This window comes from Culex quinquefasciatus, chromosome 2 (assembly GCF_015732765.1).
Source record: "Culex quinquefasciatus strain JHB chromosome 2, VPISU_Cqui_1.0_pri_paternal, whole genome shotgun sequence".
NCBI classification, from domain to species: Eukaryota; Metazoa; Arthropoda; class Insecta; order Diptera; family Culicidae; genus Culex; species Culex quinquefasciatus.
Genome location: NC_051862.1, coordinates 200,377,194 through 200,404,437, shown reverse-complemented (window position 1 = coordinate 200,404,437; position 27,244 = coordinate 200,377,194). Strand labels below are relative to the sequence as shown.

At 33.6% G+C, this 27,244-nt stretch overlaps 2 protein-coding genes and 2 non-coding genes across 4 annotated transcripts in view; 2 read left to right on the top strand and 2 right to left on the bottom strand.

Moving 5' to 3' along the window:
* Positions 1-2,575, bottom strand: part of LOC6046111 — a 98,106-nt gene extending 95,531 nt beyond the window's left edge. The window contains 1 exon segment of the mRNA XM_038257065.1: positions 1,543-2,575. The gene's annotated coding sequence lies outside the window, so the exon portion shown is untranslated.
* An 8,599-nt stretch (positions 2,576-11,174) lies between these two features.
* Positions 11,175-11,246, bottom strand: Trnaq-cug. The gene has a single exon. It is a non-coding gene; the product is annotated as a tRNA-Gln (tRNA).
* A 4,329-nt stretch (positions 11,247-15,575) lies between these two features.
* On the top strand, positions 15,576-15,647 carry Trnac-gca. The gene has a single exon. It is a non-coding gene; the product is annotated as a tRNA-Cys (tRNA).
* Positions 15,648-19,541: 3,894 nt separating this feature from the next.
* LOC6043458 (forkhead box protein S1) overlaps positions 19,542-27,244 on the top strand; it is a 31,703-nt gene continuing 24,000 nt past the window's right edge. Inside the window, exons 1-2 of the mRNA XM_038256804.1 lie at positions 19,542-20,225; positions 24,277-24,356. Coding sequence (XP_038112732.1) covers position 20,225; positions 24,277-24,356 — 81 coding nt within the window. The 5' untranslated portion in view covers positions 19,542-20,224. The remainder of the gene's footprint in view (positions 20,226-24,276; positions 24,357-27,244) is intronic.

Genomic DNA, 27,244 nt, shown 5'->3' with positions numbered 1-27,244 from the left:
AAGGATGGTTTTTTTAATGGCTATTCTTAGAAATAAGTTTCTAGCAACTCGAATCAAAATATATCAAGTTCTATAAAGCAGATTATAGCTAGAGCGTCCCATTTCCGGGGCTACAAAAACCCTGGGAAACGAAAATTTTTCAACTAATTTATTAAAAATTGTTCTGATTCTGGTTTTCTTTAATATTTTGCAACAAAATTGTATAGGACAGAAACTTAAATGGTCAAAATTGGTGTAAGGGTGAATAAATGGCTTGACTGCTTCAAGAAAATACACAATTTTTCTTATTTTATAAGCTTAACGAAGCAAAATAAGATACTTTCGCTATTGTTTCGTTGAGAAATACTGTTTCTTTATCAAAGTGTTTTGACATTGGGTAAAATCAATCCGCAATCATAAAATAGCTTTTAAACTTGCCTCAGTAATCAATTTGAGTGAATGTGATTGATATTAACATTGACACATTAACATAAAAGGTTTACTTTTCATAATAATCATGCATTTTTACTTGAAGCACTTTTTAACGAAATTACAATGACAGTTTCCAAATATTTGCAGCAAGGTTTTCTTGCAATTTTTAAGCACCTTTATACAGTCCAGACTCAATTATCTGATGGTTTCGGAAAAATTTCACTTCGGAAAATCGAATCAGCAAAAAAAATATATTTTTTCGTTGTCTTATTTTTGATTGTCGAGCCATACTTAAGCTCCCTTTACTACTAAAGTGATAAAAACAAATTTAATTACAAGATGGCGGCCAATATGGCGGTGATGAAATATTGAAAAAAAAATGTGTTTTACTATTTATTGGGCAACCAACTATTAGATGGTAAAAACAAAAAAAAATTGTTCGTGATTCGGTTATTCGAATTCCCTCATATACATTCGGATAATCGAAACTTCGCATAATCGAGGCTTCGGATAATCAAGTCTGGACTGTATAACAAAGTAGTTTATTTTTAAATGATCTGTTATGGTTTTATTCATGGTGTGGTTTATGTTACATGGTTTTCAGCTTAATAAATGACAGCTTAATAATTGCCTCATTTAAAAGTGTTTTCATTGCACAACAAGTTTTTTTTAATTAACATATTAATAAATATATTAACATCATTTCTCCTATTTCAATCATGCTTCTATTTTTTTATGTTTTATCCTCTAATGCCCATGGTGGCACCAGTGATTCGTATAATTTTGACATCAAACTGTAGTTATTTCGAAACTGTTTGAAATAATCCTCCTTCCACAATCATTATTGAGATATTTAATTATACCAAATCAATTTTCATTCGATTTGGTCATGATAAATAAAAACGTAAAATAAACATGATCTTTTTCAATAGATATCTTATTGTCATTCCATAATATCGTAATTTTAGTTGTTCAACAAATAAATTTAATTAAATCAAATTATGTTTTATAAATACATTTTCAAGCATTGATGCTAAAAAGTAAAAAAAATGCATAATTCCGCTAAAATTTCGGGAATCCCGGGAATTTATTTAAGTTCAACAAAGTAAGAATACCATTGAAATAACCTACCTTAGAAAATCTCCCTCTTGCGCTAATGTGCCAACCAGAATATCCTTCTGGCTGCCACAAATTCCATGTTTCCTGACGTTCTCTTGCTCGAATGTTCCGGTTAGATGTCTGATGACTAGAAGTGAATCCTTGCAGTCCTGGCAGGAACCACCGCGCTACTCAGGTTTCTCTCCTACGTACTCCAAAGTTTCTCTGTTGCTCGATGTGTTTTCCCTTCCCGGGATTCCGACCACGACAGTCTTCCTTCTTCTATCCCAGCTTGGATGCACTTTTTATGTTCTGCTCTGCGTTGACCTTTCCACGTAGACTCGCAGACACTCGTGACTGCTTCTCGAATCGACAGGCAAAACACAAAATGAATTCACTTTCAAAACATGAACCTTTCTTCTTCTGCGGTACAATCTCCGCGTCGCAGGAGTTCTTACTTTTTTATTACTTCGCACTGCAGCAGACAACGTCGAGAGGGTTCTTTTGCTATTTTTTTCCACGACGTGGACTTTTTTCTTCTTAGGCAACCAAAACAACACACTCCACAATGGCCACTCTCCCCAAATATGGAACCTTCACCAGGCTGTAGAACTTCTCAGCTGCATACGAGCACGGATTTACGCAACACTAGACATTTACGTTGCAACTTTACCACTTCAAGTCCCCTGCTCTTTGGAGCTTATTTTTCCCAATTTTAGCTCTATTTTGACTTTTTATTTTCTTCACTCCACTAGCACTCGAAATAGATTTCCAACACACACTCTTCAGCTACTCTACTGCAACTTCTCCTGGGGGGTCTACCCTCTAAGGTGCACTACCTCGAAACTCACTATTCCAGCTCGTATTACGGATCGAAATCACCCCGGGAATCTCCCGGGAACCCTTTCCGTCACTTTTCCGCTACAATAACTCCACCGTAATCCAGGGTTAGTCCAGAATTATCATTTTTCCACTAGGGCAGAAAAAAAATCCCAACTCGGAACGCAGTTTCGCACAAAGGTCCGACCCGCCGAGACAAGACTTCGAGAATGAACAGTCTGATAGATTGGGCAAATTTTCACACTGCTGGCTAGCGATGAGCTTTCTTCTCTCGTGATTCTCTCCCTCTCTCTCTCTCTCTCTCTCTCGCTTTGTTGGTGTTTTGGTGATGAAATTGAAACCGAGAGAAACGTCAAAGTTTGCGGCTGTCAAGTGGGAACGCAAACTCGTAGTACCAGCTTGCATTCGGCAGATGGCGCGTCGGTAGCGTCGAAGCGCTGGCTCTATCTGTCTGTGGCGTGCTGGTATCATTGTTGTTGTTGTGCCTGAAGTTCTGGAGGAATTTTTCGTTGCAGTTCAGAAAAGATCCTCCGAAGTTTTGATTGGGGCGACGTAATTTAGAATGTATGGCTCTTTTGAAATGATAGTCTTGTTTCCAAAATTTTCAAAATATTTTATCGAAGATATTTTAAAATTTCACAAATGTTTCATTTTTCAACATTGAAAATTAGGTCCTAAAATTAAGCTTAAATTTGAGATATTATTGTTTACACACACTATCAAACGATTGTTTTATAGTGTGCGTGAGCGCCGTGTAAAAGTGACAGTTCGTCACTTTTTAGTTTGACTTTGACCAACTAACAGCTCGTACCAAGGGGACGATTCATCGAAAAAAAGTAATTTTTTTTTGCATTACAATGAAAAAAAATTATCAGAAATGGTTTTAATCGTGTGTTTACCGTTGTACAGACAAACTTCAACAGGGCTTTAGGATCCTATTGGACCATTAGTTGCTGAGATATTAGCATTGAACAATTAGAGGTCCCATCCCCTGAACTTTTCTAAAAAAAATATTTTTAGGAAGGGACAATAATGAACACTATTTTAAAAATGGAAAAATTGTTATTAAACTTTAGGTATTTTAGCGTATTGTATCTTTCGATTGCAAATTTAATTTCACATGAAAAACTAAAGTAAAAAAAACACTAAAATTTATTTTTTTTTTTTTTCAAAAAAAGAACATTTTCTAAAAAAGCTGGTTTAATAGTTGCATTTTCAAGTTGCAACATATTTAAAAATACGGAATTTGAGAAATGTTTTTTAAAACTAAATTTCAAAATCAGTGGGGGAAAACCCTTGTACCTATTTTTTCTGAATATTCCTAATAAAACCAACAACTTTACCGAAGACCGTAATCGATCAGAAAAATCCTTAAAAAAGTTACAGATTTACGAATATTTACGTACCATTTTTGTATGACAGCTTGTATGATATAAAATGGCTTCTTTGGTTATAGGGAAGGACCCCACAAAGTTTTAACCAACCAAATGTAAATAAAATTTATTTCCGGTTCTCATTTGTCCAAAAAAATTGCATAATTAAAGGTTTTGCTATGGACCACTTCCACTCGAACAGTTTTTGCCTTTTTTACCATGTAATTTCTTATGGAAGAATTGGGTACTAAAGCCCTTTGTAAATTTTTATGTACAACGGTAAAAAACACGATTAAAAACAATTTCTGATCACTTTTTTCATTTTAATGCAAAAAATTTTTATGACAAGACAACATTTTTTCGATGGATCAACTATGGTTCCCTTGGAACGAGCTGTCAAGTAGGAGCTTTTCTGTCAAGAAGGACCGCGAGGTTAATTTTTCAAAATTGATGTAAAAATCCATTTTAAACTCTTTGTGGTCGTACAAAGGGTCATTGTACTCAGAAAAATAAGCTTTATCGCTGCAAACAATAATATCAGCAATCTAAGCTCCATTTTAGGACCCAATTGACATTTCTACTACTAGAATTGGGTGCTCCATAGCAATTTTCTCTGTATCTTCTAAATTATTTATATTTTCATTCAAGAATGTTTTAAACACAATTGTATAATATTGGTTTTGTATTTAAAATAAATAGGGCATTTTAAGGCCCCCCTTTTTTGATAACTTAATTGATATTTAGCGATTTTCTCTAGATTTTAATTTAATGAGGTTAAAAATTGTGAAACCTAGGCTCAAAATTGAAATTTATTTTATTTTTGTTTACTAAAATTGTGTTAAAGAAATGATGAAAAAAATAAACATTTAAATATATTACATATCTAGAGCTTTTTTTAAAGGTCCTACAAATATATGAAAGACAATAGCTTGTAGAACCTCTTAAAAAATAAATCTGGATGTACAAAAATCAATTGTGTTGTCAGCTTTGTGACGTTTCTGGTCGTCTAACCTTACTTTGAATTACTATTCATAATATTCAAAGCAAAATTTAATTTTAATGAATGTTATAGGAAAAAATAATGTTCGAACATTGTAGATCAGGCCTTAACTTTTTAGGAGGAGAAAAAGATGAGTACTTTCAAAAAACTGTTCTTTGAGAAGTCATTTACAAAACTAGATCTAGGAACCAAAAAATTGTCGAAAAGTTTTACTATTCGAAACAAGTTCTTGAGCACTCAAATGCGTGCTATAATGAAATTTTTAGCACTATTTTTTTGTGTTGTTGATTTGGTAATAAAAAAAACATTCAAAAATGTATTGAAGCATTGAAGTGACAAAAACATTTGTTTTTGAAAATGATAACAATAGCATGTAAAAAACGAGTCCTAATTTATTTTCAAATCACTCAAACAATTTATTGCTAATTTTCTGAATTTTCACGTTTAAAATAGTAAAATAAAAAAAGATAATTTTAAGTACACGTTTAAAGTACTTAAAAACCATTAAATTTAAATATTGAATCAATTTCCAAAGATGATTCAATTCACTAAATTGCCAACTGCTTTGCATAGTTTTATTGAATTCATTCTCTTTCATTTATACGGAAAATCATGAAAAAGCCATGAGAGTTTGTTTCACGATTTCACGGACGCTGTCAACAGCGTTTTCCAGTCGTGATATTTTATAATTTACTTTTGATGCTGTAAAATATTAATATTACCTTATCTTTAAAAATATTTTTTTTAAATATTTTTTGAAATTAATTTGTTAAATTGTTAAGCTCACAAAATTGAACCGTGAAAAATCATCACCACCTTGCATGAACATCGGCTTTTTTTTCATTCTCTATCGCCACACTGCTACTCACACCAAGTCGTCGTTTCACAAACACACACGCAGGCAATTAACCCCAGGCTCCTCCCACCAAGTGGGCGTAACCATTTTCCTTTGCCTTCATACGAAGTAGCAGCAGTAGCAAGTTTTATCCGCTTGCTTTGATTGCAACTCGCTCCACAACGACGATTGCGCGCACCTAACCTCCAAAACCACCCAAGCTGGAACAGAGAACGCCATGCAAAAATTTAATTTCCTTCCAGGAATTAAACGAGTCCAGTGCAATTGCAAATGTGGATTAATTTACACTTGGCACCAGATGGTCCGCTTTCTGGGCGATGCGGCGCGATGTTGGCGGTCCGACAGAACGTCAGTGTTGTGCTCAATTGTCACATTTGTATTTTGATTAGAAACTAATCAAAATAACAGCTTTTGGGAGATTGTAGGTCTCAACTGATGGACACAATTCTAGATAGAAGCATGCGAAAAATATCGTTTGTAAACTGTGGTGGTCAGATTGCCACTTGTAATACAAATTGACAGTTTTTTTCTGACTTTTGTTTTAAATTAAGTAACAGTTCGAAGTTTGCTCCAAAGCGTCAAAATGTAACCAGATATCACAATCTGGACGCTAGTTCGCCCGGAAACACCTCCTCACTCTGCCCTTCTATAAAAGTACCGCCAAATCAAGTGGCGAGAGATGCAATTGCAACCAGGATGCATTGCGGCGGGCCAAATACCGTAATAAAGATGGCGGTCAACTCACTCGATTCGCTGATTTGCGTACTGGCAAAAATCACGTACTTGTGGAACCCGTCATACGCTCCACAGCCAAGTCATGTTTGAAGATAAAAGAAAAAAAAACGAAGGGAAAGTCTCAAATTCGTGATTCGAACGCTCGCACGTTAGTACGAGCTACTAACGGGGGGCCACTCTTTAAAGACAGGGAGAAAGTATGAGTGTGTGTGTTTAGTCTAAAGGATTGTGTTTCAAGCAAGCGCGCAACTGTTTTCGTAAACAATGGATTCAACTTCAGCCGCGGGGTCGTCTGACGTTGCCCACGTTGAGGAAAACGCGGTTCAGTTGAACTCCGAAGATAAAAATCGATAATTCGATAAGGTATTGTGCAATGTGGATCAGACGACTAGAGTATGATTTCTCGGGTCGGGCAAAGGAATTTTAATAGTTCCCAAGGTTTTGATTTTCATTTTCAACCCATGGAAACACTGCGATTGCCAAGCCTAATAAATCTATAAAAAAAACTTATTCAAATGCTGAAGTATCTGCTGACAATTTGACATCTCATTAAAATTGCATAACACATAGACTCTTCAACAACCACTCACTCAAAACTCACTCCTCATCATAGATTCTCTTCTGTAGATTCTGTAAAGGCCGCTTCAATGTGTATAATGCATTTCAGAGGGTTTCGGTAAGTACTACAATACAATAATTATTCAAGAACTTGAGGCTTAATTCAACCAAAAGTATTTCATCGCAAACATTTTGAATAGCGCCATATCTCACACAAAATAATTTCTCCTTGTTATAATATTATTTTTGAGAGGTTTTATATTCTTCAAAAGAAACAAGTCTGAGTTCGAACATTTCGCCAAGAATTTTTTTTTCTTTAAAAATAATGTATTCATATTTCCGTGATATTTAACTGATTTTTTTTTCATTCTGTCAAACATGAAGTTTTTTTTAAATTATTTTGGTTTTGATTCTAACAAGTTTTTTTTTTTCAAAATAATGTTTCTTTCTGTGAGTTTTTTCAATCTATACAAATATTTAATTCTTGTTTAGTAAAAACTTTGTGAATTTTCTCATTCGTTCAAACATATTTAAAGATTCTTTATTCTTTAAAAAAAAATATTCTTTTTCAGTAATTTTCTTGTAATTTTTCCTATTTTGGAAACACGCAGTTCTTAGAAAAACAGACATTGGAAAAAGTCTGAATTTCAAAACATTTCAATGTGTTTTATATACCCTCAAAATAATTTTTAACTTGTTTTTTTTATATATTTCTGTTAGTTTTGTTCCATTAATTTATATTTTTTTTCTTGATTAGTGTTGTGAGTTTTGTGAGTTTCTAGTTTCTGTAATATTTTTGAGTGAAAAAATGCTACTGTAATTTTATCAGAAACTTGTTGAACTGAGACTTTTTCCTATTACGAAAACGTATTGTTGACCATTAGTCTTTCAACATTTTGTCTTTCCCGCCTTATATCTTTTGATCACCTGTCAACCATTTGTTAATACCTTAAACTATTTAAATTGAAAGAAAAGAATAATTTAAAAAATAAAAAAATAATTTGGATAACAGCGCACTTCAAAACCCAGTCAAACATTGAAAAAATAATAATTTTATTTGTTTGTATAGTAGATTGAAATTAAAATGTTACTTAGATTTGTAAGTTTAACTTAATCTCTACATCTTGAGCAACTTTTGTTCTACAAAAAAAATTACTTTTCTTATTTTATTTTTGATATTTGTTCTTCTTCCATAATTTTCAGTATTTTATATGCATTAATCTTGGTAACCTTTTTGCCTTCCTCACCTTACTGAGGAAAGGCTATAAAATCATTGGAAAAACGAAATTCTTAATTTGACTTCCTAGACCCACTTTCATGTATACATATCGACTCAGAATCAAATTTTGAGCAAATGTCTGTGTGTGTGGTGGGATGTTGATAAAAAAAAAATTGCACTGAGGTGTCTCTGCACTGGCTGACCCGATTTAGACCGTTTTGGTCTCATTTGATCCGTCTTGGGGTCCCATATGTCGGTATTGAAAATGATAAAGTTTAGTTAAGTACTTCAAAAGTTATGCTAAAAAACAAATTTAACAAAAGTCCGGAAGATTGTAAAAAGGGTGGTTTTTGTAAGAAACCTCGCCATGTTATTTATTTTTAGAAAGGTATTCGAAAGACCTTTTCAACGAGTTCAAAAGATTGCAGATCTGACAACCCTATCAAAAGTTATAAGCACTTAAGTGTTAATTATGAACTTTTTAGAGGCCGGATCTCATATATTTCGATGAACAAGTTGTCCGGATCTATCATACGACTTGTCGGTGGATAGGTAATCAAAAGACCTTTCCAACGAGTTCAGTAGATTAAAGATCTGACGATCCTATCAAAAGTAATAAGCACTTAAGTGTTATTTATGAACATTGTGGATGCCAGATCTCAGATATTACCTAGCATTACACTCAAAATGTGAGGAAGGCACCAACCACCTAATGGTGGATTATGTAACGTTTTTATTGTATACAATTAGAATGAATTAGACATATTCTGTAAACTCTAATCACTTTGATTTTTTTTATGAAGAAGGACCTTAAACCAGAGTGAAATTGTTAGGATGATTTTTTTTTTTACAGAATATAAACTTTGGTGGTAGTGCAGTGCTTAAAGTAGCTCAAAAAGTAGTTCTCAAAAAAGCTTAAAGGTTTTAAAAGTTAGTAAACGATAATTATGAAACATTGATAAATTGGATTACAGTCCAGAGTCGATTATCCGAAGTTTCGATTGATTTTCTCGATTAAAATGAGTTAAAATCCAAAAATGTATTTTTGGATTCTTTGGACAATTTAACACTAAGAACAATTGAAATTAGTTTCTAAGATACAAGTTTTAAGTGTTATTGAAACGGAATTCAAAAATATCTGCAGATTTGAAGGCATTTTCAATAGAACAAGTTTCTTAGTAAATTTTATTTTGGTTGATACATGCTACGAAATTCTTTTTGGTGGAATCCAAATTTGATATTATATGAAAACTTTAATTTATAATTCAATTTGATCGAAATTGAGAATTTTTAATAACTTAACCTTTAATTTGTGTATTATTTATAAGCAGTTAACAAAACTAGTTAAACTAACATTGAAATGATTTTTTTATTCAAAAAAAATCTTTCAAAGCAACTTTTCAATTGATTAATTTGAAGTTTTTATTTCAATTGTAACACTTTGAGGCTGTATTTAATAATAACACAGTGACGTCAAAGTCACCTTAATATTTTAATAGCAGTTTTCAACGAAAGTTTTTTTAAAGCTCTGTTGAAAAAATGGGTTTTAAAAAACATACATGGATATGGTATGGCCACCCCAGTATATATTTAAAAAGTATAAATTTTGAGACAAGTCTTACCATTGGAAAAGAATTTGGAAACTAAATTGAAATCCCATCAATGTCGCCACGGTTTACGGTACTTGTAGTAGCCTAACTTCTAGCAAACGGTTTACTGCCCATGTTTGCATTAATGTCCCATATGCAAAAACAGCAAGCTGAGAAAAACGTATTTGAAGTTTGTCCCATACATAAGGCTACGTGTTAAATTTTCGCGAAAAAACTGGATTTCCTCCTGATTTCTATAACAAAGTAGGGTAGAGTAGTCATCAATGAGACACGGGGAACAATGATAAAATGGCTCTCATAAGTCGTAGTTTCAACCAATCAGGCTCATATTTGGGGGAAAGGTGTGCCTACTGGATACACGTCTGCCATATAAGTGGCTTTGGTTATGGACACTCCCTTGAAAAGTAATTCATAAATGTTTGATTCTGGGGTGTAAAAGTAAATCATGGACAAAAAATACTTTTTCGATCGTAGGCTGCCATTTACACCAAAACTAATATTTCTTCAAATGTCTTTCGACGTTCCATAGGGATTAAGTTGGGCTACAATGTCCTTTCATTAGATTTGGCCAAAATTTAAAATACACCCAGAATCCAGGACTGTCTCATTGTTCCCCACTAATTTCAGCCCATGGGTAACAATGAGACACTTTGATTTTTCTTCCATAAACTTTTCAAAATCGATGGAAATCTTTCAAAACATGAATTAAAAGTGATTTTTGGCATATTTATACAGTTTAAACTTCATTTAACCAAAAATACAAAGTTATTTGGTATTAATATATGGATTTTACAAAATTTAAATACTGTTTAGTGTAACTTTTGTTATTAAAAGTTTCATGTTGGCAAAATTCCTCTAAAATGTTCAAGGCAAGTCACCTGCAATGGAACAATACAAAAACATGATGTTTTGCTAGAAAAATGTTGATTTTCGTAGAGTGTCTCATTGTTCCCCAGCTGTCTCATTGTTCCTGCCAAGTGCGTCTACAATGAGACAGTTGAATAACTCTGGCTGTAGATGTCGGATCGATCTCATATTTTGGTCAATGATAGAACACATTAAAAGAAAGATAATGCAACTAAAAGCACATTAAGACATGCTGATGAAAAAATTAGAAAAATCGTTGAAAGTTGAAAACCAAAAGTGTCTCATTGATGACTACCCTACCCTACTAGATGTTATAGGCTCTTTTGAAATAGCACACGATTTTGAACCAAACTGCATCAATAACTCGGAATCGATGAAAATGCATATGGGACATTTATGCGATCATGGGCAGTTTACTTATTTAAAAATCTGAATCACAGCCGAACGGTGATGTACAAAGTCAGATTTGATATTTATAACACTTTATCCCAACTCTTCCCGTTATCAAAGAGAGAGAACAACGATATCAGCAGCTAGAGAAACATAAGAGATCTATTCTAAGATAACAGACCTCATCAACACTTTTATCAACCACCGCACAAAAAGTAGGTTCCACCGAGATTTGAACTCGGATCGCAGGATTCAGAGTCCTGAGTGCTAACCGTTACACCATGGAACCGCTGATGGTTCGGACCCCCTACGAACCGTCGCAGCCAGGCTTGGCTTAGAAACCCCTTTGTGCACTGCTCTAGAAATCGTTGCAGAGTAAGTTTTCAAACTAGGTTTTCCAAACAATTTACCAACATTAGACGCCACCATCGTGGACGGCCAGTCCCAGTTCCCGTGTAACCCAGGTACCTGCATCGGGGTGTAGTTGGTACACCTTGAGCAAAAAAAAATGGCAACGAGCAGCATTTAGAGACCCACTGACCCAGTGGCACTGTTTTGAACGTGCACATTTATGAAGTGTGTTTTCATTTGAAAAAGTGTGACCATTTTTCAGCTCGCCTCAACGATACCAGAGTCAGAGCTCGCAGCAATAAATAAAGCGACAAATATTTGCTGACCATTGAGAAAAGGGGGAAAAAAACCGGCAGCAAAATAAAACAATACAGTATCGATTTTTATGTGTGTCATAAGCTGTTGAACCATGCTGCTGGATTTTCGACGGACCAGCAGTGCCCAGTAGCAGCTATACGGATGCCCTTTTAATGTGCGGTGGTCAGCGGAAAAGCCAGCGGACCCAGCTCGGCGAAGTTACAAAACTGAAATTGATACCAACAGAAGTGTACAAATCAGCAAACGAGTGCAGTATTTGCACAAATGTACACACAACAACAATTGGATTGGTCACGGACGGCCTTTCAATTGGAACCCCAGCGTGGACTTTGCCTCGATGGAACGATGACTTCCTGGTGCAGAATTTTGGTGTGCTTCATCAAGGTTCAACGTTGATTCGATCATGATCCTGCGAAGTTTTCCCGCCATAATAAAAGATTCAACTTTTCCCCCAAGTTTATAAGACAAACACGTGCTTGAACTCCCTGCTGGTCGTAACCGTTTCACCTCACCAGTTTGCTAAATATTTTAGCATCCGTGTCGTAAATATTTACTAAAACTTTCGCAGATATGTTTGGTAAACAGTGGCGTACGCGGCGGCTCAGCTCTACGGATAGAGTCAGGGATTTTCTTGCATCCAAGGTTGGCCTGGACTGGGTACAGAAAATGCCTCTTTCTTATGGCTGAGCTAAGCTTGGGCTCTCGAAGGTCTTGGGCTTGGAATTGCTTATGTGACAGTGGCACAATGTAACCATGTAATGTGCTACTTGAGCTGTTGAAATCTTGTGAAATGTAAAAAACAATTATTTACTTTTAAATCTAACCTAAATTAAAGATATTTGAAAAGGTCAGTTAAGACCCAAAAAGCCATTCTCCAAAAATTTAAAATATATCAAACATAATAGCAATCCTACATTCATTAAACTACTTAAAATCAAAACTAAAATGTTGATAAGTTTTGTACCTGAATGTCTTATGCAGCTCGGAATCGCTGATGGGCAATTCTCTACGAAACTGTAAATAGCTTTAACTAGACTTACTAGACCAAAGAATTTAATTAATATACTTTCATTTTTTTCAACTTGCGTTCTTTTGAAAAGTAAGGTTTGATTTTGAAATTTAACACTTGTAGCCCAAAAGTTGGAAATGCATCTTCACCGGCTCTTTGAACTCTTGGAAAAAAAAGTTGGAAATGCCTTTTTTATTGTAACTAACGATAGACGCATCTGTTTTGGATCTGCCTTGTTGGAGGTGATTCTTGGCATTCTTCCGGATCGAATGCAATAAAAACCATCCAAATCGGTTGAGTTTTCGCCGAGATACAGTCGGTTAAGTTTGCAAGTGTTAAAGAATATTTTTATTTAAGAGATATTAAAAAATCACATTTTTTTTCATTTTCAACAACGAAAATCAAACCAAAAGTTGCCAAGCTATCTTCAGTTCAATTTTTTTTCAACATCAATTCTGCATCTATTTTGTTCGATTTTTAGATCCGAAAACTGTACAGAATTTTGTTAACAATTTGAAATGAAAAAAAATGAGAAATCTACTATTTATTTAAAAAAACAATAAACAAAATTTGAAATCTACCTTGCCTTAGAAGTTGCTTTTTTATCCTCTAAACATAACATTTAAAAATCAATTCGATACTAATTACGTTTAATTATGCATTTTTAATCAAATCAAATGTATTAATATTTTGCATTATTTTTACAATCTGCATGACCGTAATAATGATACTTAACGGTCACAAATTTTTAAATTTGACTTGATGATTGAATACTTAAGGAGCCATTACACTACCGCAAACAAACAAACAAACTCGCACTTTTTTGTGTTTGACAGTTTGTCAAACTCGCAAAATTGTTTGCGGCAAACTCGCAAACAAGGGAGGCTGACATTTCTACAAACAAATCCAGGCAAGCAAACAAAGCAGGCAAAAAAGTGCGAGTTTGTTTGTTTGCTGTAGTGTAATAGCTATGTAATAGCTTATATGGACAAATCAATCATTCAAAATGCTTTCTTTGATCGTAGGGAAGCCCCTTAAAAGTTAAAAAGTTGAGTTTATTCGATTTCGTAAAGAATAGCGGAGTTTTTTTTAAGGGTCCAATAACTCAAATTTTCAATTTTTGCTTTTCGGTTGTTTTTAATATCCCTCACTCAAGGCGGTTTTAAAAACACACAAAAATCAAAAACTGGAAATTTGGTTTATTGGACCTATTAAAAAAAAACTACAGAATTGATCTTTTTAGAGTATAACTATTTTAAGACTAGACAGGCCATTTTAAGGTTAGAGAGTTTTATTTAAATCAACGGGTTTTAAATTATAGTGTATCTACAAGATTTTTTTATGATTTCAAAAACGTTTCTCAATGAAATGAAAACTATACAGAAATAAGTATGACCCCTTAACTACTCTAAAGTGATTTAGAATTTTTAAATCTTTTATGGCTATCAAAATGGCCGTGATTGAATATGAAAAAATGGATTCAGTAATTTAATAAGCAATCAATTATTAAAATTTGTAGCATTCAAATGAAATCTTGAACTTGATTTTAAAAGTACGAAATTAAAAGAATAGTAAAAAAATATTTTTGATCATGACTCGATTATCCGAAGTCCCATAACTTCGGATAATCGAATCTTCAAAGAATCGAAAAATTGGACAATCCAGCCTGGACTGTAAATTCTGACAAAAATATGTGTGTTAAAGACGATAAATAGAACAATAGTCGAATTTCGAAATTGATTATCGTTGAAAAGGAGAACTGTCGTCCCGTATCTCCTTGACAGTTTTGGAAAATTCGTGATTTGTAAGTAACACACAAATGATACGTGCTCTATCTCAGCAAAACTGTACAAGCTTATCAAATTGCACAAAACTCGACAAATTGCAAAATAACCCTTTTTCCAGCAAAATCACTTCTCGCTAAAAACCAGTGATGACGCCAGTCTGGGGTCATTTGAAGTAAATCGTGACCACCTCAAGAGCGCAGCGCTCCTTGGTGTGATGGAACCTCCAAAATAAAACCTGCAACCCAGCGTGTATTTATGTGGGTCGCGTCTCGTTTGCAAACTTTTCCTCGCAAGGCAGCTTATTTTTCACGAGTTGGCAAAAACAACCCCACTCTAGAGCCAAGAACCCTGCCCAAATTTGAGCGTTCGATCCACCTGGAAGTGTCTTGGTTGGTATCAATTAAACACATTTTTAAAATAAGATCAATATTTCCAAAATTTCAGATTTTTACTTAAGAAAAAAAAAGAAAAATATATTACTATTCCAGAAGTCAAAAAGCACAATATCTGCAAACAAGCAGTCTTTCCAGCCTTTGGCCACGGTCATAAAAACTGCCAACGCCGGGTTGGTGAACTACCGTGGGCAGGCCTTACGAGAAGGTGTCGCAAGGTGTTAAATTTAGCATGTCATACACTGCCACGTTCTATACCTGGCGCACCGCCCCGAAGGTGGCCCTCGTGGTTGTGATTAAATTTGACACTGTTTACCCTGACCAGTACCTGGTTTCGGGTGTTGTTTCGACAAATTATTTGAAATTAGACCCCGATTTCTCACAACCCGAGCTCGTGCGACTTTTCTAGTGGCAACTCTCGGGGGTTCGGGTGTAGATAGTGTTATCACCGAGTAGTTGCACACAGAGTTAGTGCACGTGGACCTTGAATGACATTTGCCATTGCGGGATGATTAAATCAGCAATTTCTACTTAACGAACTGATGGGAGCTGATTATCAGCGGAAGAAAAGTTCATTTTTTTCCTTGCATTGTGCGTCATGCAGTGATAACATGGTGAAGGTTTTGCGTTAGATTTTTTTTCTGTACTTTGCTCGTATTTTATTAGAAGATTTATTGTACTCAAGTCGCAATTTATGTCTAAAATCAAGACAAAACCCTCACATTGCACCGGGTTTTCACTGGCCAGACCTTCTTCATCAAGGGGATATAGCTCAGTGGTAGAGCATTCGACTGCAGATCGAGAGGTCCCCGGTTCAAACCCGGGTGTCCCCTCACTAGCTTTTTTGTACTAGTAGGGGAAACGCATGTATGCTTAGTAGCTTCAGAACTTAGTCTCTTCAACATCTCTTACACTCGCCATTTTTCTAATTATCTTTTTCTTAAATTTTGACGAAAAAGTTCATGTTCATTTCTGATTTCAATTTAATTGTAATGTTTTAACCATACCTTAAGGTGCTAGATTGTGTCCATCACTTTTGGGACAATGACTGTCAATGATTGTTTTGAATTCGGGATCCAGAAATAGTAAATTGAAATGAAAAAATAATCACTATTTGTAAAATGCTTCTACAAACAACAGAAAGAAAACAATTTTTTGATTGAAACATTCTGAATCAAGATTTGAATGTTTTTCTAAAACTAACATGGCCGCCAAATGGCCGATTGGGGATGATGCCTTCCAGAGCCTTAATATACGGAATGTAATGAGTAATTTTACCAAATAAATTGTGTAACGTTACTAATATTGATGTGTAATTATACCTTTTTATCTTAAATTGAGGTAATCTTACATCATAATAATAGTACACAATTATATTTTACACCATCCAAATCTACCTAATAAACTGTGCACCAAAGTCCAAGGAAGTTTGAAAACGTCAAACATCAATGTTCTACTAATTTCGGCTGTTCAACGACATTTAATAGAAGAAATTTTAAACTTTCAGAATATTTTTGGGTTGGTGCACAGTATAAAAATCAAGGTAATATTACTTCTGGGAAGGGGTACTTCATTAATGTCAGAAAAAGTGGGATCTTACCACTGAAAATGTGTAATTTCACCACTATTCTAGTGTTTTGTCACTTTTTTAGTCTAAAATGAGGTAAAATTACATCATACAAGAGGTAATATTCAACCTTCCAAAATTACAACTTACAAATTCCCACAATATTTACTGTGTAGTGGACTTTTCATGTGACTTTGGTCGCTTGTTTAGCCAACAGCAGGAAACCAGTAAATTTTAAAAAGTGACTTCATAGTAAAAAGAAGTTTAATATTTCGTAAGATCTTTCATGAACCCAATAAAACAGGGGCGACCAAAGTATGGCCCGCGGACCAAACGTGGCCCGCGAACTGATTTTTCATGGCCCGCGGACCCATTTTGAATGGACATGTCAAATGGCCCTTTGACCATTTGTAAAGTGATTTTATACATTTTTAAATTGAATGTTTATTTTATATATGTTAATGCCAATATTTTTTTATTTTCACTTAATATAAAACTTAATATAAAAAATAATGATATCAATTTTTGATCCTAATTTAAATAATTTTACACTTTTCAATGTTAGTGAAGCAATTTTGGAAATGTCTATTAAACGTTAACATTTTTACTTAGGAAGATACTGCAATAAGGCCGTTGCAAATATATTTTGAAATCCCTTGCCTCTGACCGAAATCCCTTGACTCCCTTGACTCTGATCGATCCCTTGACTCTGACCGAAGTCGAGGGGTTTTGAGTTGAGAAGACTTATATTTCCTTTAAAATTTTCCTGTTTTATTAAAAAAAAATATTGCCTCTGATTTTTCGAACCAATTTTGAAGGGGGCGACATAAACTTTGAAAAATATTTGCAACAGCCTAATAGCAAAAATGTAAGTATTTCATATTAATTTAAAATCATGTTGAACCTTAAAAAACTTAAATAAAAATTACAACAAGATTTTCTGCTTAATTTTTTTTTCGTCGAACCTTACATTTTTTGAAAATTTGCATTTCAAATCAACTGTACGAGTGTATGAAACATTTTCTTGCTATTTTTTAATTGAAATGCTGAAAATATTATCATTTTAATTTTTATATTTATTTTACTTTTTTTGCCTCCCTTCGACCATGGCCACCGAGGGACAAAAACTTTTTAAATATTTGCATCGACCTAATTGCTGGAAAATAATAATAACGAAAATGTTCAAAATCAGAAACAAAATAAACTTCAAGTGAAAGATGTACTTTAAATTCTTTTAAATTAAAATGACGTAAAGTCATTTTTTAAACTATCAATTTTATATATTTGGCCCGCAAGCTCATTTGAGCTTCTAATTTGGCCCGGCATCCAAAAACTTTGAGCACCCCTGCAATAAAAAGTGTGATTTTGCATCAGGAATTATCATCAATATCTGTTGAATATCACTTTTTTGCAAATTATGTTAGATAAAAAATCTCAGCTAAAATTACACAAAAATAATAATATCCAAACATCAAATTTTCAAGCTGATTTTTTTACTGTATTGATAATATGTAAACCAAAAGATTATGATTGTATGTTGTAGAAAAGGCTGGAAACCATCAGAAAAAATTACATGCTTATATATATAGAAAAAGTTAAAACTAAAGAACTTAACGTAAAACTAGAGTAATTAAAATTATAGGAAATACAAAAAAAAAACATGCAAAAATCAGGCAGTTTTTCATTTTTTGGCTATAGTGATTGGATTAAGCCCCTTTAAAATGTATGTCGTATTTTTAAAATGTGAAAATATTTTTATTTTTCAAAGGGTTAAGAAAATTTTAAACATTTCAATTTCACTTTTGAACAAAAAAATCGGATCAATAATTTCCAAGATATTACTGGTTCATATTTTAGGGTCGGATATCCAAAAACGAAAACTGTAGAGATTTTTTGCAGCTTGTTAAATACATTTTATGCCTTTTTAAGAGAAAGATAAATATGAACACCATTTAAATTTAATAAAAACAAAAAATAGGAAACTTATCTGAAATTGTCAACATTAAAAATTACTTGAATTAGCAATTTTTGCAGTTTGTCAAAAAACCACAAGTCATTTTGATTCCAGCGAATATTTACTTAAGTGACTCTTATTATTCATTAAATTTAGGTTATCAAATTTTGAAGGTGCCTTCCAGAGAAAATAAACATGCAAACAAACAAATTCAATTTTACATCGCTAAATGATTCCCATGATTTTTTCATTGGGTCACAATTTACCTTTTTTTTTAATCTATAGCCTGGCGAAAAACAAAACGTCCGTTATACCGCTTAAAAGTCAACTTTTTACCCACTAAAACAAATCAAAATTAAGAAAAAAAGGAGGGTGTATAGTTTGTATAAATCGAATTCTTGTGGCAAAAAGTAAATAAAATATGGCTTTTTTCTCTGTATTTTTTCTCTCCAAACCCTAGTCCTAATCATAACTAACAACTTCAACAACACCAAATCTGGACCTAAAAAATCAATGGAAAAAGTTTCGTCCAATCAACAAATGATAAGTTAGATAAAAAGTCAATTCGCGAAAACGTAGTAAATTGCTCTACGGAGGAACAAACGTTTAACTTTAAAAAACGCAAATCACAGGGTGTTAGCATAAATTGCATTTTTCAGCACTCGTCATGTTTACTCAACTCGGTAAACCTCGTCGGATAAATGTGCTACTGCTGAAAAATTCTTTTTTTTTTTTGCTTAAACTATTTGAGGCTTCAGAATATATTTTTGTTGTTTTGAACAATGCTAATATTTTCTAAATCACGTATTTTTTTTATTCCTATGAAATTTTAACTGTGCAAGAAATAATAATATATATTTTATGTCCGTTTTTCTCAAATTAATATCTTCAAACAGTGAGTTCCATCAAGTAATGAATACCATCACATCCACCATCATTCCATAACCACCACCTAGAAGAGTCATACTCAAATTGTAGGTGGAGGAAAAACTTTTCATCCCTTTCCGTCGTGAACCCTCGCGCCAGCGCACATCGCAGCTCCGATTTTCCATCAGTTTGCCCATGGCTGCAGTGCTGAAAAATTCTGCTGCGCTTCGATCGTCGTCATCGTATTTGTGTTTGTGACTGCGAGGACAACGTCGTGGCGTCGCGACGGCGATCACCAACACGCCAGCTCGCGAGGTTCATTCCGTCGTCGTCGTCGTCGTAGTCGCGAACTAAAAGCGAAAAAGTAAACTCCTCGTCGCGTTAGTACGTTACCAATTTTCGTTTAGTAAACAACTCAACGGGTCCTCCTGCGAGGAAGCAAAAGTGGCTTAAATTTGTGTGGTGTTTGAGGAAAGTTTCGGAAATTTCGTTTCAAGTGCCAGGGAAAAACTTCAATCAGTTTTATGTGAGGTTTTATCGATGTTTTGAAAAGTTTGAGGAAAACTTTCCCAAGGATTTCGTAAATATTGAACCGCTTGGATGATAATATTTACTACCGCACGATATTTACTACACAAAACTCTGTGCAGCCAGCAAACATCGCAACATCAGGTGGATTATCGCAAAAGCTCGTCGTACGAATTGTTTAAAAAATATTCGTGGCGTGAAGAAAATATTGTGGCAAATTTCTAAAAGAAGAAAAGCAAGGTGCAAGTTTGAACCGGATTAGCTTATCGAGTTTCTGTTAGTTTAACAAGTGAGAAATGATCTAGTGTGACGACGGATTTTAAGTGGTTTCGGGAATTATCGAGCTTGTTATCACAAGTTTGAGGAAAACTCGGGAGAGGAGAGCTTTTATCTGCAACGGTTGGGTTCCGTTGTGGGTGAAGCGAACCCCATTTGGCGGCTGCACCATTTCGCTAAAAGTTTCGAAAATTCTCATCGGAAGTGAAATAGACTACAGTAAGTATTCCTTGGCTATTCTTTATGTGCAAAGAAAAAATGGGTGCAATTGACCAAACAAAAAAATATGGTTATCGGAAAATGCATAAAAAATTGCAACACAAACTAAAATGCATTACTTATTTAACTAGAATACGTAACAATTTTAATTTTAATTTTTCTTATAAGAATTTACATTTTACAACATATCTTAATTTTAATCAAGGTAGTTAAAACACGATTTAAAAAAATTTCAACGTCAATACATTTTGCAATAATACCAACAAACATATGCAATTGTCAGGATTTTAATTTTTGCATTTTTCAAGCAAATTTTATCATTTTTTTTTGGGATTTGCCGGTTTAAATTTTAAAATAGTATGCCACTTGAAAGTAAACTACAATTTAAAATTATAATTAGAGATTAATATAATTTTAGCTATATTCAACTGATAATTGCATATTTTATTTTATGTAGCACCGTTTCATGAGTGCAATCGAAAATTGTTGTGCGATATTTTCACGCAATTTGCTAACTATGTTCAAGTTTATTTGAATAATTTATTTATTGTGGTTTGGTTGAGCGTTTTAGCAAAAACAACAATTTATTCATGATAACACACACATTTAAAAATAAAAAACGAATTTGAAATATCAATCAAAAAAGCAACATGTTTAACCCTTCGGCAGTCACGTGTTTGCTTCTTGCAAGTGATCTTACAAAGTGTGTACGAAGTACACGTAAGCAGTTTCCGAAGGGTTTAAACATCAATTAAAATACATTTAAAAAAAATCTCAAGTGTTATCTAATCATTCACAAAAAAATTATTTTAAATTTATGAAAAGAAGCAAATCGTAGAAAAGGTGAGGTGAGGTGAGTTAAGGATGATAAAAAATCAACAATAATATGTTTGCAGCGCATTTTTACAGTTATCATGAAAATGCATTTTAACAAAAATACATTGAAAAACACTTGTAATATTGTATTTTATTTTTGAATGTTTAAAGCTTTTATTTTGAAATAAAATGCTTAATTAAGTCCCAAATATATGTTTTAAATTAGTTTAATCACAACTTTTAAATCATTAATTTAAGTTCTACTACATAAAATGTGAATGCGTTTTCTTGAACAAAAAAATATTTTAAAATTTTAAAACTTATTGCGTTAAATTGTTTAAACCTCTCTGCATTTTATTGCTTATTTATAATCGAAAAAAAAAAACAAATAAATCAATGAACATTGTATTTAGAACAAAAATGTATTTAAATTTTAACTACTCTTGCTTTAATTTCATATTTTTTCGAGTCTTTGGATTGTTCCATCATAGAAAAAAAGTTCACTATCTACTTTTTTGCATTAAAATTTAATTACCAGAATTTGAAATAATATAAATTTCTCAAATAATAGTGCAGGGCGTTTGAAAAACTACGCAAAAAATGAATAAAAATTGGATTTACAAGCTGTGTTTTCAAAATTGAAAAAATTGTTATAAATATATTAAACACACATATAAGCATTTACAAAATAAAAATGCAGGCTTAACTTTTCCCGATGTACAGGGATTTTAAAAAAAAATCAAATATTTTTAAACAAGCTCAAACATGCAAATATTTTAAAATAAGCTCAAACAGGCTAATTAAATCATTCTCGACGCAGGAAAATTCACTTGAAATTGTTTTCAGTTGTAAAGAGTTCATTTTATTTAAAAATTTAAGTTACTTCTATAGAAATTGGTTTATTTTGATTGATGGTTTACCGATCCAAATTTTTACAGTTCCTCAATAGATGTTTTCTTTATATCTGAAGTTTAAAGTCAATATAATTTAAATAATATATATAATTTAAGTAGGTATCTGTGAACATTTATTGTTTAACGTTTTTCGGTAGTTTAATGATCTTCAAATAACTTTTTATTTTAGATTTTTCGTTAATATATATTAAAATTCGAAAAAAACACCGAAAACATAATTTTGAACGAAATTTCAATTATACTTAACAAATATCAGTAGTTTTTAATTAACCATTTTGTTCTGCAGCACAAAAATCGGTAAAATCTGTTGAGTTCGATTTACAAAAAAAGGTCTGTACCGTCAGTGGGGGTGACATTGGGTCTGGGGGGTGAGATTGGGTCAAAGTGATTTTTTATGGATTTTACCATTTCTCAGGTTCTTCTCAATGAAACTGAATTCTGTTAAAAGGGTTGTGTAGGGGACATCTTAAGATGACTTCGCTGAAAAAATCTCGTTCCTAGAACAAATCCTGTTATTTTGCCAGCTTTCTAAAGTTAAGGTACGTTTTTGGTCAAAATTGACCTATCAAAAAAAAAATTCTAATATTTTTGTTAGAATTGCTCGAAAACTACCCAAATGTTTGAAATGTTCCACTTCAAACATTGTAGCATGTCAATACGATTCCCTCGAACAAGAAACACTGTTGGATGACTTGTTTTTACCATATCGTTGTATTTGAGCATCATTTTAGTTTCATTTTCAAACTATTGGCATTTAAGGTAGTGTTCATCAAAATCCACCATATTTTGGGAAAATTTTAGTAAACTATCTAAGAACAAATCTGCGTTGAAAGATTTTCGATGTAATTTAAATTGTTTTTGTTATTAAGAAATTACGAGAGGTGTATCGTTTTTTGACCCATAGTCACCCCCACTGACGGTACGTTAATTGGTGAAACAAGGATTGAATAGCATTTTAACAACATGGATTACGTTGATGGACTTTGTTGATCTTTTAACACCTCGAAAAGCAAGATGTTTTCAACAAAATTGCTAAAAATTTACATTTAATTTGAACTGCTGGCGTCCTGCAAAGTTGCATGTCACGAGCATCCACAATCTAAAATTAATTGATACGTCAAGACACTACATAATGTTACATATGTTCCGAAAAAAACAATCTACATTCACTTTTTTTTTGGTACATCATCAAGAGCTGATAACAATTTATAGCAGCAGCAGCCAGGGCGTTCTCAAAGACCTTTTCCAGTGACCTGCGCTGTGGTGGTGGCAGTTTGCTTGATAATCCGGTCCGAAAAAGCATCACGGGCTTGCCTCTATCGAAAATTATAAAACTTGAGCCAAGCTCTAGTAAATAACATGAATGAACTGAACATTTGGACGCGCTTTGTATGTGCGCGATAACTGACCCACCGGAGGTGATAATGTGAGAGATGGTCTTTTTTTTTTTTGAAGTTCCGACCGTCGACACTGTCGATCCATGGTGATAGCAAACATCAAATTAAAGTCTATTTAAGGTTAGGAAAGTGGCGTCTGTACACGTCAGTTAGAACAACAACACCGCTACGGGAAAATCCGAAACTGTAATTGATACCAACAGTATAGCATCCCACCGGCCGGCCACGTGGATCTCTGCTCGTCCGTATCCCTTTTCTTCTGGAAAGCGCCGTAATGGCGCGTAAAAAGAGAACACGTGCAGGTCGTTACACGCGCTCCTGGCAGCGCAATTGGCCGCAAGCAAATTCAGAAGACTCAAAGTATCAACTTTCTACGCGAAATGCGGATTCACTGGAAATGAACTGTGTACCTTCACCCTTATCAGGATGGCCTGCCTTGCCCGCCGGCTGTACAGATTGATGATAATTAATAGGTTATCAGCTATCATCGGGATCAAGCTCGCAAGCAGTTTGGAACGGCGGTGGTGGTGGATGCGCAAAAAACTCAGAGATGAGAAATGAGGGTTGGGGATTTTTCCCTCCTCAAGTCTCTGAAGGACATCTAGAGGAGAACTGCTAGTTAGATTATTCCTGGGAATCATTAGATTGGCAGTTTTGATGAAATCCTAATTTGTGATACAATCAAAATTATATTTTAGAGTGTACTTTTCAAACTAACAAGCTGACATGAAATTGAAATAAGGCAATCAAGTTTCCAAGTATTATTTGAGTTCTTCGTACACATGAAGAAAACAAATAAATTAAAATGCTGATGATAGATTGTTTCTCAGATCTATAAAAAATGTAGATTAAAAAAAAAGTTTTTGCAAAACATATATTATTTTTTTTCTAATCACATGCTCTTCTTTCTTTTCATTTTCACAGTGTTGGCGACAACAGCCGCCAACAGCGACATGGCGCCACCCGATGGCTCCATACAATACGAGACAAAGTGGCCGAGCATGGTGAGTAATATCCTACTTAACTAATACTTAACTAGAAATCAATCGTACTTTGAACATTGATCTTGTCAAGAAATGGCAATTTTTTATTTTCAAATTATTTGACTTATAAGTACAACAAATGTTTTTTTGAAACATTAAAGTTATCAGTTGCTCAAAAAACACCACCTCGTAGGTCACATTATCATAAATTTCTGCCACAAGCCAAAGCTCGCATAGTTTATAAAAGCTAACGTCAAACAATGCCACGCGGGTGCCAGGATTAATCACCTTTTTGGCAGGAACAACCATGGATTACGGGGTGGGGTCAGAGACCAACAGTTTTTTTATTCATCTTATGTTCATCTTATTTCCTGTTTCACTTCTTCATTTTCTTTCCTCTTGTCACATACCCTCTCCGAGACGAAGAGCTCATTTCTATACCACGATTTCTATTGAGACCAAATTTTGTTTGTTTATTTACTTTAATTTGTGTTCACATTTGAACTCAAAACAAACAAACAAAAAAAGTACAAACAGTGGCCACCGCCATCACCAGTGCTGGCTGGCTCCTCTCTCGGCACTCACAGCGGTGTAAATATTATTATTTACGTGATTTTTTTTCTCACTAGTCAACGAAGAAAATTTCTCTAATCGTGATTGGGTGTGAATTAGCCGGCTTCGTCACCCCTCTTCGTTTAACGTGTAACTAACGAGGGAGGGTGCGGAAATCTGCGCATTAATTGAGGTGTAATTTTCCGGAAAAGCCCCAGGTGAAAAGAGGGTATCAATTTCACCACGAAAAAAGAAGGACGTCTTTTTCTCACGTAAAACGATATCGAGAGGGTTAATTAAAATGAAAGCGAAGCCGACGGGTGGCCTCGAGGAAAACGAGGTTAATTGGGGTGACTTCGAGAATGGAAAAGTTCAGTCGGAAAACGGAAAGCGAAAGAAAATTAACGCAAAATTTCGCAAAATGGTCGACTACCAGAAGGAAATCTCGAAATAGAAGTGGGAGAAAAAAAAGCAATCAGATTTAAAAATAAAAAAGGAAAAAAAAGAATCACCTAAATTACAGATTCTAATCCCCACAAGACAACATACCGCAGAGAGGCGAGAGAGCCAGAGCTGAGCTACGTGAATTTAAGACTCCCAGAGGCAACCACCGTCGGTCTCGGACGGACGAGAAATCGTTGGAGTCGCGGATGACTGTTGGCCTAAGATTAAAAGCTGGTAGTGGTTCCCTCCCCCCTTAAGAAAAGAAGGAAAATCAGACCGACGGCTGCCGAAAGCATTTTCTTTTGCTGTCAGTGGAGTGACTTTTGTAATCGGAAAACTTTGTCACGTCTTGAGTAACAAACTGAGGGGCGGGAAAACCTATAAATATTAGTTTGCGGAATGCTCGGGAATTATTCGATCAATTAGTGGATTTTCATACAGAAACTTCTTTTTGGTAGAACTTTATCAATTTGGTGTCTAAACTGTAATGAAAATGTAATTTTATTCTTTTTATATTTTTTTAACTCGATTTTTTTTATATTTGATTTTTAACAAAAAAGCGTCTGAGCAGTTCTCCGTGAAATGTGGAAATGGATTCAATTTGTATTTTTTATTTAGCTAAAATTAGTGTGGGGCCTCTTTGACCAGAAAAGTAATTTTATGTCATTGGTTCGCTCAATGCTACATACAATTTTGACAGTTATCCATACAAAAATGGTACGTAAGTATTTGAAATTCTATATTTTGCAGAATAATATTCTGAACGATTTGTTAATTTCGGCAATGTTGTAGATAGATCTGGCTGTCGGTCTTCTCTTCGGTGTAGATTGTAGATCTGGCTGTCTTGATAAAAAGCGTCGTTTTCGAGATATAGCCACTTAAATTTGATGTTATCTAAACATTTCCGATTTTCGATTTAAAAAAAAGCCATGAGTGTCTATTCTGATTTCATCTCAGCAACATATGGTCCAATTCACAATGATAAAAGTAAAACATTTCTGAATAATTCTGATCTCCTAGAAAAAAATATTTTGAAAATTTTGGAATCAAAACTAAAATTTCAAAGGACCAAATAATCAATTTTACGAAATAATGAAATGATACCCAAATTTTCAAAATACTTTCCCGAAGAGATCATAAAAATTCACTAAATGGTCTATTTGGCCAAAGGGAAGGCTCCCACAAAGCTTTAGCCGAATGAAAAATATAAGAAAATGAAAATGTATGAAATTGGCCAATTTTTTGCTCTTTTTTTTTAAAGATTTAGATAAGTATTTGCAAAACATTCCCGCAAAGTTATTTTTTTAAAATAGAGATTTTTTGATTTTTTTTATTTGGTCGTTTTGTGATGTAAAATCTAATTTGCCAGCAAAAAGAACTTTCCATTTGGATTAAGTTAAATTTTCAAATGCCTATATTATTTCAAATCTATTGGACCGATTTTTTTTCAATTTTAATCAAATTAAAAAAAGAAGCATTGGAAATTTTCCCAGCTTCTCGAAAACAATTTTTGAAATTTTTAAACCAAGACTTACATTTTAAAATTCTAAATATCTTGTTTATAACCAATATATTGGTACATATTTCGATCAAATTATGTATGTATTACAAATTGATGATTTTGAAAAAAAACAAAACATGTTTTGCCAAGAGTTGCATTCAACATTTCTGAATCAACACGAGAAAAGGTCGAGAAAAATAAATTACTCGGACCATTTTGCAAATTCTGAGACAATATTTTTTTGTAATACTGAAAATATTATTATCGGATAGATCAGACAATGTAGTTGGACAAAGTAATGTTGATGAAGAAATTAAACTAAATAAAATGTAAGAAAAATCAGTTTTGGGCCAAATTTCTCAGGCGCAGAATAAACTGTCATTCGAATATTTTAAAATTTTAAATTTCAAAT